We start from the raw sequence: 11,618 nt of genomic DNA on the forward strand, positions 1-11,618 counted from the left end.
CTGAGAACCTTGGTGTGGAACTGGCACACTGTCACTTCTGTCCTCATCCCATTGGCCAAAGCAAGTTCATGGCCACACCCAACGCTAGTGGGGTGGGCCAAAGAGAAGACTCCCGATGTGTCCCTGTCATACTAGCTCCAAGCACTAATGTTTTTCTGTAGCACTAACCAGGGCTGTGGTTTTACATGTATTTGAGTAACCTGGCTCTCAAAGACAGCAGGACCCATGGGTGCTTTTGCAAATTATCTCGTCCCCAGCTTCAAGCATGCTGCCTGGCATATAGTAGGTGCTCAATAAATATGTGAGTGGATGAATAAATGAATGAACGCTTGAGGATTCCCCAGGAGGCCCAGTGGGGGGTGGGGTGTGTTCTTGCCTCCCCCCAGCTCACCTGCCATGTTCCCTGGCCCCTGACTGGTGGGGAAGGCTTTAAAGGTGAGCGTGACCACTGGCGCAGCGGGCGGACCATCTGCATCAAGACCCATGAGAGTGGCCAGAAGGAGATCGAAGCCTTTGACGCTGCCATCCTGCTCATCCGGAACCCCTACAAGGCCCTCATGGCGGAGTTCAACCGCAAGTATGGCGGCCACATTGGCTTTGCTGCCCACGCCCACTGGAAGGGCAAAGGTACCATTTGGGAGGGGCGGGCAGGCCCTGGGTGTGGGGGGCAAGTGCTATCTGGGTCAGGGTGGCCAGGAGGGAGCAATTGATTCCTCATGGGAGGAATCTAGGAGGACATCCTTGAGGGCAGGTGTGTGAGGCTTCACACCCAGTCCCTGCTAGAGCACAGGAGTTGTTCCACAACCTACCACACCTGTGAGCAGCAGTCTCTGTGAGCCGGCTCTATGTTGGAGAGCGCCCTGGAGCAGGTCTTGTCCTGGGAGTCAGGAGACCTGGGTCCAGCTCCGGGTCCATGGCTGACTGGCTGTGTGACCATGAGGTCATATGGGAGATCCTAAGAGCTCACATACAGACCATCATTTCCATGAACCCAACCAACAACTCTGGGTTGGGAGACTCAGAGAGGTTAAGTGCCTTGCCGCAGGTCACGCAGCTGGGAAGTGACAACGTTGGTACCCAAGCCCTGAGCTTTATTAAGATGAGTTGGGTTTGAGCCTCAACTGTGACAGTTGATAGATTACTAGGTTTTTGGGTTAGGTTCCAGAGGGCTGTGTGAGGGGGACATTTCAGTTCAGAGAGGCAGCCCAGGGTAGTGGCCAAAGCTTTGAAGTCACACCCAGCTTCTGCCATCTCGAGTAGCCTTAACCTCTCTGAGTCTCAAAATCCCGTACCAATTACGTGATGACCCATCACCGTAATGACAGTCATGTCTCATTAGTTTAAAAGGGTTAAAGACCCTGGGTGGTACGAATGGTTAAGCACTCGGCTACTAACTGAAAGGTTGGTGGTTCACACCCACCCAGAGGTGCCTCAGAATCAAGGCCTGGTGATCTGCTTCCAAAAGGTTACAGCCTTGAAAACCTTATGGGACAGTTCTACGCTGCACACACGGGGTCGTCACGAAGCGGAATTGACTCGATGGCAATTAATGAGTTCTTAAAGCCCCACAAATATTATCTCCGTTTTATACACGGGACATCCTAGGTTCAAGGGAGATGAAGGAGCTTTTCCCAGTAAGTGGTAGAGCTGGGATTTCAACGCAGGGAGTCTCGCTCCCAGGCCCGTGCCCTTAACCACTGTGCTGTAGCCTGTGATCATGATGAGATGAGATGTTGGTAGACATGAGTCACCCAGCCCAGAAGCCCTGACATGCAGCAGGTGCTTTGGAAATGTGAGCCCCAGCCTCCAGGAAGCAGGCCACTCTGCCTCGAGCCAGGAGGGTGCTTCCATCCCTCTAGGCGCCCCCCTTGGCTCCCAGTAACTCCCAAACTCCTTCCCCAGAGAGGACCAGACCGTGGCAGGGAGAATGACGAATCGGCCGTTCCCCCAAGCACACCCTCGACATTGACTGCACCAGTCAGAACCTGTGGGCTACCTGACCGGCTGTGGCCCTGGCTTCCCAGTTCACTCACGGGGCTCAGCCCCCACCCCATCTCGCTCCCCTCTCAGTGAGCAGATGGGAGCTTGGACAGGTGGTGACATTTGATCACTTGTTCCCAGGCCTCTGAATTATTTATTTGTGGAACAATCAAAAGTGAGCTTCGATCAGAGCCAGGCTGAGAGCCCTATAAATGTGAGAGGCAGTCGCCCGTCCAGGGAGGGAAAATCCACCTGTCAGAGCCGGAAGGGACCTCGGAGCTCATGGAACCCAGTGTCCTCTGCCCTGGCTACACATTAGAATCCCCAGAGGAGCGTGGAAAAATCCCAGTGCCCAGGCTGTGACCCAGACCATTACTCTTTCCTGGGGGTGGGGCCTAGGCATCAGTGTTTTTTTAAAGCTCCCCCAATGTCCCCAATATGCAGGCAGAGCTGAGAACCATGGATTTATTCCCTACTTACAAATGGGGAAACTGAGGCACATAGCAAGGCAGGCACCCGCCCAGGTCACTCGGGCACACAGTGGCAGGACTAGCTGTCAGCCTCCCAATCCTCCTGTGGCTGGGAAAAAAGAGGGCGGGGATAACCCTGGAAGCTCTCCTGGGTCCAGGCACCCAGCATTCAGTATTCATTTGGACTTTCCAAGCACCCGGGAAGATCAGAAAGGCTACGATGATCACCACAGATGCACGCCTACCCCAGGAAGGGGACAAGTCCGGTGTCCCCAGGTATTGACTGAGCTGGATCCCAACCCAGGCCTTGTCCACTAGGCTCTACTGTTAACCTGGAACTGTGATGTCCCCGACCTTCTGGGACATTCAGAGTGTCCCCTGGGTCGTGCAAGCAGCTAAGACACTCAGTTGGCTGCTAAACGAAAGGTTGCAGGTTCAAACCCACCCAGAGGCACCTCGGAAGAAAGGCCTGACCATCTACTTCAGAAGAATTAGCCATTGAAAACCCTGTGGAGCACAGTTCTGCTTTGACGTGTGTGGAATCACCGTGAATCGGAGACAACTTGACAGCAACTGGTCATTTTTTCTCTCCAGCCATAGCCCCTTGTCCCAGCTGCAGATAATTTTCCTAATTCCCAGGAACTTTTTCCTTATTTAAACATCTGGGAGCTTTATAAACCAAAGCTAAGGGAGGAGTCTGGACACGCTGAAACCAGAAGTGGCAGGGGGACCCCGGCAGCCTCATCTCATATTGAGGGTCTGGCATCCTCACATTGGTCTGGGATGCGGGAAGGGGCTTCCTCCCAGCACCCCGTCCCAGACCAGCCTCAGGTTGTCAAGGGCTGTGGCTGAGAGCCTTCCCAAAAAGCCCCCACCCAGCTCATTCTTTTAGTTTGTATTAACTCTCTGGCCCCTGTCGGCACTTGAGTTTGAGGCCCTTGCTTTAGGGCCCCTGAACCAGCAGCATCAGTATTACTTGGGAACTTAGTAGAAATGCAAATTTTCAGGCCCCAGCCCAGAGCTGCTGGGAACAGGGCCCGGCAGTGTGTGTTTTAATGAGCTCTCAGGTGTTTCTGACACACAGTAAGACCCACTGTTCTCAAACCTGGCAACTCCCAGTGTGGTCTCAGGACCAGCTGCATCAGCACCACCTGGCAGGTTTTCAGAAAAGCAAAGCTCAGGTTTGCAGTCAACAGGGATGCAGTATCATCGCCATCCTAAGGGGAGCCAAGGCTAGGGTACCACCCGAGGGTCCCCAACCACCACCCGGACTGGCATTTCCTTTCCAGCGAGGTCCCCCCAGACTTGCTGAGTCAGAATCTGCATCTTAACAAGCAGCCCCCAGGTGCTCCATAAAAACTTTCAAGGTTGAGAGTTGCTGCGTTAGACACAGAGGATTACCACAGCATAGTGTGCGCAGGCCACCCACGTAAGAGCAGAGGCCACCCAGCTGTCCAGTGTGTCTGCCCCACCCTGGCCTTGTCCCTGTCCCAGGTATAGCTGAGCTGAGGTATCCACAGACTCCCCGCCCCCTCTCCTGGGTTCTGTACCATTAAGTTTAATATCTGCCTGGAGTGGTTCCAAAGAAAAGTTTTATGTGATATGATTACACAAGGTGAATTGTCCTGGATCGGGTTAATGAAACAGATACCGTGTTTAATGGTTCTCTCGGGAATTAAGTACAGTGACGCTATTAATCAGGCCCTGGCTTGTCCTGTCCACAAGAAGATGGAGCGGAGGCTGGCCAGTCCGGGGCTGGCAGGTACACGCATGACAGTTCCAGTGGAACTGGCACTCGTGATGATGCCCGGTGGCTCATCATGTCTTCCTTACCCCATTTGGAGGCTTCGACCAATTACCAGGAATCCCGGGTTAATTGAGGGCTTTTGTTTTTCGTTTTTATTATTTTTTCCACAGAATTTCAGGTGAGGAAGCATTGCCACAGGAGAGGAGGAGGGGTGGGCAAACATCCACCACCACAACAGCCCAGAAATCAAATACAGCTTGGAAAGACACTCTAATTGAGATGATGAGACATGTGGGGGTGTCTCAGGAGATGCTGGGGGGCCAGCGTCATCAGGAATAGTCACAACAATAACTGCCATTTATTGAGCATCTGGGTGGTGCAAGCAGTTTGTAATCGGCTGCTAACGTAAAGGCTGGTGGTTTGAACCCACCCAGCAGCACCTCGGAAGAAGGTCCTGGCAATCTGCTTCACACATTAGCCAATAAAAACATTATGGATCACAACAGAACACTGCCCACCTCACTTGCTTTGGACACGTCATCAGGAGAGAGCAGTCACTAGAGGAGGCCATCATGTTTGGCAAAGTAGAGGGCCAGCCAGGGTGAGGGAGACCTCACTGAGGTGGATTGGCACAACAGCTGAAACAACGGACTTGAACTTGGTGGTGGTTGTGAGAGTGATGCACAACCGGGCAGTGTTTCGTTCTGTTGCATGTAAAGTCATCGTGAGTTGGAGTTAGCAGCTAACACCACCACCACGGTGGGGCTAGTAATTCCTGCTCTCCGGGCTCCTTGTGAGCACTCAGTGAGAGACGGCGTGACGTGCCCAGCAAAGCGCCTGACACAGTCAGTGCCCAGGTAGCATACGTCCCCATCCCGATCCTCAGAGGACCCTGGTGTCCCAGGGAGGTGTGCAGCCAGTGAGGATGCTGTGTCTTTTCCATCCTACTACCAGGGGACCCAACCACCACCCACACTGGCCCTCCTTTTTCCTGGAGGGCCATCCTACAGCCTTCCTTCAGCAACCACCAGAGATGGCCAGAAGTGGCCAAGCCCAGACGTTGAGACCTGTGTGCCACTGGCTGACTGAGTGCCACCTCTGTCCACCCCAGCTTCTCCAGCTGTCGTGGGTCTGGCCGCTCGCTGCCTTGCGTCGCCACGGTGCTGTGAGGCGACTTGGAGTAGTGTAATTCTGGAAGAGTAAGGCAGCCTGTACACACATGCTGGATTTATTTTCTTAATCACTCAGATGCATCTGGTCTTAACCATTATAACAGTACGGGCCCAATTAGCCAGCGACATCGTAAAATAATGTTAATTTTAAGCATAAAAAATATCCTTGTCATCAGCGTAAATATTTCCCAAGCAGCCGGGGCTTTCTGAGGGGGCAGGAGCCTCAGCACAGATTCTGTGTGTTCTCCAGAGAAAGAAGAGCCCCTTACCACGTTGCCATGTGGTGGTTGCGGATTTTTAATTTCGTTCCCCAACCATTCATTAAGCCCCTGCTGAGTGCAAGGCAGTGGGAAGAAGTGGGGATGAGGCTGCTGGTGGTTCAGAAGGAACAAAGCCTTTGGAATCAGGCAGGTCTGGTCTGGATACTGCTTCCTGGCTGTGTGACCTTGGACAAGTCACTTCACCTCTCTGAGCCTCCGTTTCCTCGCCAGTGATAAGTGAACGTCCTCCTTTCAGGGCACTGGGAGTAAACGAGATGATGGGCATACATCATCCATCAAGGGAGTAGGGTTTCATTACTAACAACCAGCTGGGCCATAACTTAGGGCGGCTGGGTGGCACAAATGGTTACGCGCTCACTACTAGCCAAAAGTTGGTGGTTGGAACCCACCCAGAGGCACCTTGGAAGACAGGCCTGGTGATCTGCTTCTGAGAGGTCACAGCCTTGGAAACCCTAGGGAGCTCAGTTCTACCCTGCACACACGGGGGCGCCATGAGTTGCAATCGGCTCAGCAGCAGCTAACAACAACAGGGCATAGCTTGGGAGACCCCGTGACTGTCCTTTAACAAACAGATCTCTCCTGCTGCAGGTGCTGGGTAGAGCTGCCCCTGTGAGAAGCAGCAGGTCTCAGCTCCGAGCTTCAGAACACCTGCCCTTGAGACTCTCCAGCGGGGCTCAGCATTGAGGCTGCAGTTCCCTTTCTCCATGTTCCCTCCCACAGTTTCCCCAGCTTCTCCTTCTACAGGGGTTTCAGCAGTTCCCAAGGAACGCTGCCTCTCCCTTTGAGGTCCCCTCCAAATCCTCCAAGGGATTTCCCAGGTTCTGGGTAGCTTGTCTTTCAAGTCAGACAATCCCAAACACACTCTCTGAGTTTGGGTGTCAATCCATCCTGTTACGCTGTCCCAAGGTAACAGACTGCAAAAGCAAACAGTGTACTGTACTTAGTAAAGAAAGTAAGGTAGAAGTGGAAATGTGAAGAGATGGTAACAGAAATAGCCCACCTGCAGCCCAGCCCTCAAATAGCTCACGGTCTGCTGGGGACACAGGCAGCGTAAGTGGGGATCACAGCACAATGAGATTAGCATGTGGGGGTGTGGGGGGAAGCAGAGGGGGCTGTGAAACCCAGAGAAGACACCTGCCTGAGCCTGGGAGTCAGAGGAGATGGCATCTCACCTCAGAACAGAATAGTAGCCCGTGTTTATTGGGCACTTACTGGGTGGTTGATAGTTGCCATGGAGTGGCTCCTGACTCATGGTGACCCCATGGGTTGAGAGTAGAACTGTGCTCCATAGGGTTTTCAAGACTGACCTTTCAGAAGCAGATTGCCAGGCCTTTCTTCTGAGGTACCTCTGGGTGGGTTCGAATCGCCAACCTTTTGGCTAGTAGTCAAGCACTTAACCATTTGGACCAGCCAGGGACTCCACTTACTGGGAACAGGACACGGTACTAAGAACTTCACATCTTTTTCGTTTTTTTCTGTACAGGCCTTATTATGCTCCTGTGAGTAGACACTGTTACTACACAGAGAGACAGGATAGTTTGGTAGTTTAAAGCCCAGACTTTGAAGCTAGCCTGCCTGGATTCAAATTCTAGCTCTGCTACTTGTTAGTTGTGTGACCCTGAGCAAGTTACTTAACCTCTCTGTGCCTCAGTTTCCTCTTCTGTATAATGGAAATAATGGGGTTTATATACCTCATAGGGTTGTTGTGAGGGTTAAGTGTTGATAAAGCTCTTAGGAATGGCCCTGGCATGTAAGCCCCCAATAATTGTTATTGTTATGCCCCAAAAGAAGGGCTAAGTATACTCCAAGCAGAAGAAACACTGAGGTGGGAGGAATCCAGTGAGTTTAGAAATCTCAAAGGAGTTAATTATGTTATTATTACTGTGAATAATGTAATATAATAATTACATTATTATAATTATTAATATAGAATATGTGTAATAGTTAATATGAAATTATTACTGAGACTAATGGCAGCTATGAGTGCTGCACCATCTGACCTGGGTCTTTTGAACCCCTCCTCCCTCTGACTCCCTCTTCTCCCTGGTCCCCTCCTCCCTCTGGCTCTCTTCTCCCTCTGACTTCCTCTGCCCTCTGGCTGCCACCTCCCTCTCCCTCCTCCCCCTGATCCCCTCCTCCCTCTGACTCCCTCGGACCCCTAACTTCCCCCTCCCCCGACTCCCTCCCCCCCGACTCCCTCCTCTCGCCCTCCCCCTCCCCCGACTTCCTCCTCCCTCTCCCTCCTCCCTCGCCCCCCTCCCCCCAGAGTGGCCTGAGTTCGTGAGGAACTACGCACCGTGGTGGGCCACCCACACACTGGACTGGCTGAAGTTCGGCAAGAAGGTGCTGCTGGTGCACTTCGAGGACCTGAAGCGGGACCTCTTTGTCCAGCTGGGCCGGATGGTCCACCTGCTGGGCGTGGCCGTCCACGAAGACCGGCTGCTCTGCGTGGAGAGCCAGAAGGACGGCAACTTCAAGCGCTCGGGGCTCCGGAAGCTCGAGTACGACCCCTACACGGCGGACATGCAGAAGACCATCTCCGCCTACATCAAGATGGTGGACGCGGCCCTGAAAGGGAGGAACCTCACAGGCGTTCCCGACGACTACTACCCGAGATGATGCATCTGGCAGGCGGACGGGTCCTGACGAGCAGGCCCTGGGGACTCCAGACCACCAGCGACCCCCGCCCATCTGCCCTCTCTTTGGTTTGAGGACATCCCTTTGGCTGCCATTTGCCATAAATGAGTTTCCTGCATGACAAAGGAGGCTCAGGGAACAAGGCTCACACCCCCCAGGAGATGTGGGGCAACTGGTTTGGAGAACTGCAGCCACATGGACCCTCTTCTGTCCCCCACATCCTTACTCCCACCTCTTGTACCACCTGGGCTCCATCTCTGGGAGGGAGGACTTCTTCGTGTCAAGGGACATGCTGGGTGCCCACAGCAGGTGTTGAGGACCTTGATGACAGAGCTAACTGCCATAGTAAAAAAGTGGCCCCCCCTTTTGGGTTGAGCTCTGGCAGCCTCCCCTTCTCCTTTCCACCCAGCTGACCCCAACTTGGGAAGCAGAAAGCACTGGCGTTGAGCTTTATCTTGCCACTTTTGTTTTGAAGGAAGTGCTAGAAAGTCTCTTCATGGCCATGGGTTCCTAGTTTTCTGGGCAGGGTGGGGAGGCCCTGGTGCTCACAGTTGGTTAAGTGGCACTATCTCTGGAGTTACTGGGATCATGAGCGCAATCGCAGACCACATTCCTTCTGAGAGACAGTCTGGTTGCCAAGTGGGCTAGAATCTTGCCCTTTTCTTCCCCCACTGTGTCCAGGAGGTGACCCTGGAGTCCTTGATCCCACTTCCAAGGATCCTCAGGCACCAGCAGGCTACTTAACACCCCCAGATGGCCACATGCCACGTGCAGCAGGGTTTGAGTAAGCATGAGAGCCCCGGTAATACATCTCTCCATTGTGGGGTCCAATTCAGTGACGTTACACTGCCTCTCTGACTCCTACCAGTGGGCCCCTTTGCTATCTAGATGAGAGGGCAAGAATGCTCCAAATCAGGTGGAACCATGCCCAAATGAGACCCCGCTACCTTTCCAAGCCATCAGTTCCCCCTTGATAATAGTCCAACTGGGCCAGCTTCCCCTGGAGGCCCTTTAAGGAACGGGGTGAATAGGGGGGCTCATTCCCGTGCAAACGCTGCTTTCTTGGTGTTGAGACACCAAACCAAAGGCTTCCTGAAGACCTGAGTCACTCGCTGATCATGCATCTTAGAAAGCATCGACCCAGGATCCCGTCTCCTCCCCCACCTTGGATACCAGTGGCTTTACATCCGGCCCACGCCTGCGCATCACATCTCTCCCTCACCATGGAGATGCAAAAGCCATAGGTTACAGCCCCTTTGCTCTTCTGTCTGGAGCAACCTCCGCACAGGGTCCTTCTGGAACCTCAGGGTGCACGTGTGTGCTCATTGCGAAAGAGCAAAGAGATTATGGAGCAGGTGAATGTAAAGAGATATATTTTTTTAAGAGGAATATGACTAATACATTCCACCCCTTGGAATCAGGCCATGCAGAGGGAAGGGCATAGGGGGTGGACCTGTGGTTCCTTTCTCTGGTTCCTTCCTCTGTGGGATTTGGGCCACCCCATGGCCCATCCGGGGGGCTCTGAATGTATTTTGTACCGTGTTTCTTCTCCCCAGGCTTTCTCTAGCGAAGCAGTAGAGGGCCGGGCCTCCCCTCCCATTGGAGGACAGCCCTCTCTGGGAGACTCTTGGTCCAAGACCTGGGCCAGTTCTTTTGCTGGTGGTCACCTCAGGCCACAGGCCTCTGTCTGAAGATTCCTCAGGTCAACACCGTCATTAAAATGCGAGTTTTGTTGATAATTCTATCACATGTCAGAGTGTTGTGTAAGGCAGCTACACACATGGATAGTTCCCTGTATTTGTGTGTGTGTGTGTGTGTGTGTGTGTAAGAGAGGGAGCAGACAGAATGTTCTAGGCCAGGGGGTGCAGTTGCCTCTGTTTCTGCATCACCCCAGTATTACACGGCCTGTGTAGAACTGTGATGACGGTCCCATTTTTAACATGTCTTTGTTGTGCCTGTGTATGGGGGAAATGGCCATTGGGTATGGATTGTACGTGAAGCTCTGCCGTCTCTTCGTGGAGGACGTGTCTTCTGCATAAACCTTTTGCCCTTGGTGACTGTGGGTGTGAGGGGGTGGGTAGGAGTTGGGATAGGAAGAGATGAGAGTGGTATGTAGGCGTCCCTGCTTGGGTATATGCACCAGTATGGGAGAACTTAACCTACAGGAGGTCCTTGTGTATACTTGGATGTGTGCGTGTACGTGTGTATGTGTGTGTGTGCATGTGCGTGCATCAGAGAGACTGAGTGTGGTGTGTGTGTGCACACATGTAGGAAGGAAGAAAGCCAGTAAGAGCACATACAGGGGACAGAAAAGGCTCCTCTGATCCTCAGTGGGTGGGACTGGGTCTCAGTCCCCAAATCTCCCAGTACTCCTGAAGGGAGGCCCTGCGTGCTGTTTGCTTCCTGTCAGCGGGGCCTCAGTGGGGAGGTGTGGGTCTCCCAGCCAGAAGGAGGATCTCCCAGCCAGAAGGAGGAACGAGGCTTACACACTGCCATGTGGACGGTGAGGGGTCAGGGTGGGGAACAGAGCTTGGAGGGCAGAGGAAGGAGAGGGCTGAGGAGGACTGGGAGGCTGGTTGGCCTTTCCCCTGTTCCCAGGGCCTCTGAGGTAGGGAGAGGAAGGAAGGCCTCATAAAGTGGAGAGTGTGAGGTTGTCCAGACAAGGGCAGGGCTTTGTCTGGAGGCTCCTGCTGGCTCACAGAAACCATTCTGTGATGGATGACTGAGTTCTTATCTGGGGCCCAGGCTGAACTCTGACCCCAATTTCAATGTCCTGACCCTGGTCACAGACTGAGCCCCAATCCTAGAGCCCTGATCCCTCTTACAGATTGAGACCTAAACCGAGTCATAGACTAATGCTCAACGCAGATTATAGATTGAGCCCCAGCCTTAGGTTACGGTCTGAGCCCTCACCCATGTTACAGGAAGCACTCTAACGCTGGCCTCAGACTGAATGCTGAGAGTCTCCCTAGACTGAGACCTAGTTCCTGTCACAGACTGAGTCTTGATCCTGGTCACATACTGACCCATGATCCTGGTCTCACACTGATCCCTGATCCTGGCCAGGACTGAGTCCTAAATCTGGCCCTTTCCAGATTGGGCCCTGACCCTGGTCATTGACTATGCACCAACATGGGTCATAGGCTGAGCCCTGACCTGTCCTAGACTAACTACTGATAGTGTCTCCTGAGTGAGTCCTAATCTCTCACTGAGACTGAGCCCCGATTCGGTCATAGATGGAGCCCCAGCTTGGCCCTGGATCAGCCCTGACCTTGATCAAGCCCTGACCTTGCCCAAGTCTGAGCCCTCATTTGATTCAGATTGAGCCTTG

The 11,618-nt window shown here is 53.3% G+C and overlaps 1 protein-coding gene across 4 annotated transcripts in view; it reads left to right on the forward strand.

The window, feature by feature from the left end:
• Positions 1-10,008, forward strand: part of WSCD2 (WSC domain containing 2) — a 270,733-nt gene extending 260,725 nt beyond the window's left edge. For all 4 annotated transcript variants that reach the window (XM_049865982.1, XM_049865981.1, XM_049865983.1 and 1 more), the window contains exons 8-9: positions 427-627; positions 7,917-10,008. In XM_049865982.1, coding sequence (XP_049721939.1) covers positions 427-627; positions 7,917-8,269 — 554 coding nt within the window. In that variant the 3' untranslated portion in view covers positions 8,270-10,008. The remainder of the gene's footprint in view (positions 1-426; positions 628-7,916) is intronic.
• Positions 10,009-11,618: the final 1,610 nt, after the last annotated feature.

Source organism: Elephas maximus, chromosome 22 (genome assembly GCF_024166365.1).
Source record: "Elephas maximus indicus isolate mEleMax1 chromosome 22, mEleMax1 primary haplotype, whole genome shotgun sequence".
Taxonomy (NCBI): Eukaryota; Metazoa; Chordata; class Mammalia; order Proboscidea; family Elephantidae; genus Elephas; species Elephas maximus.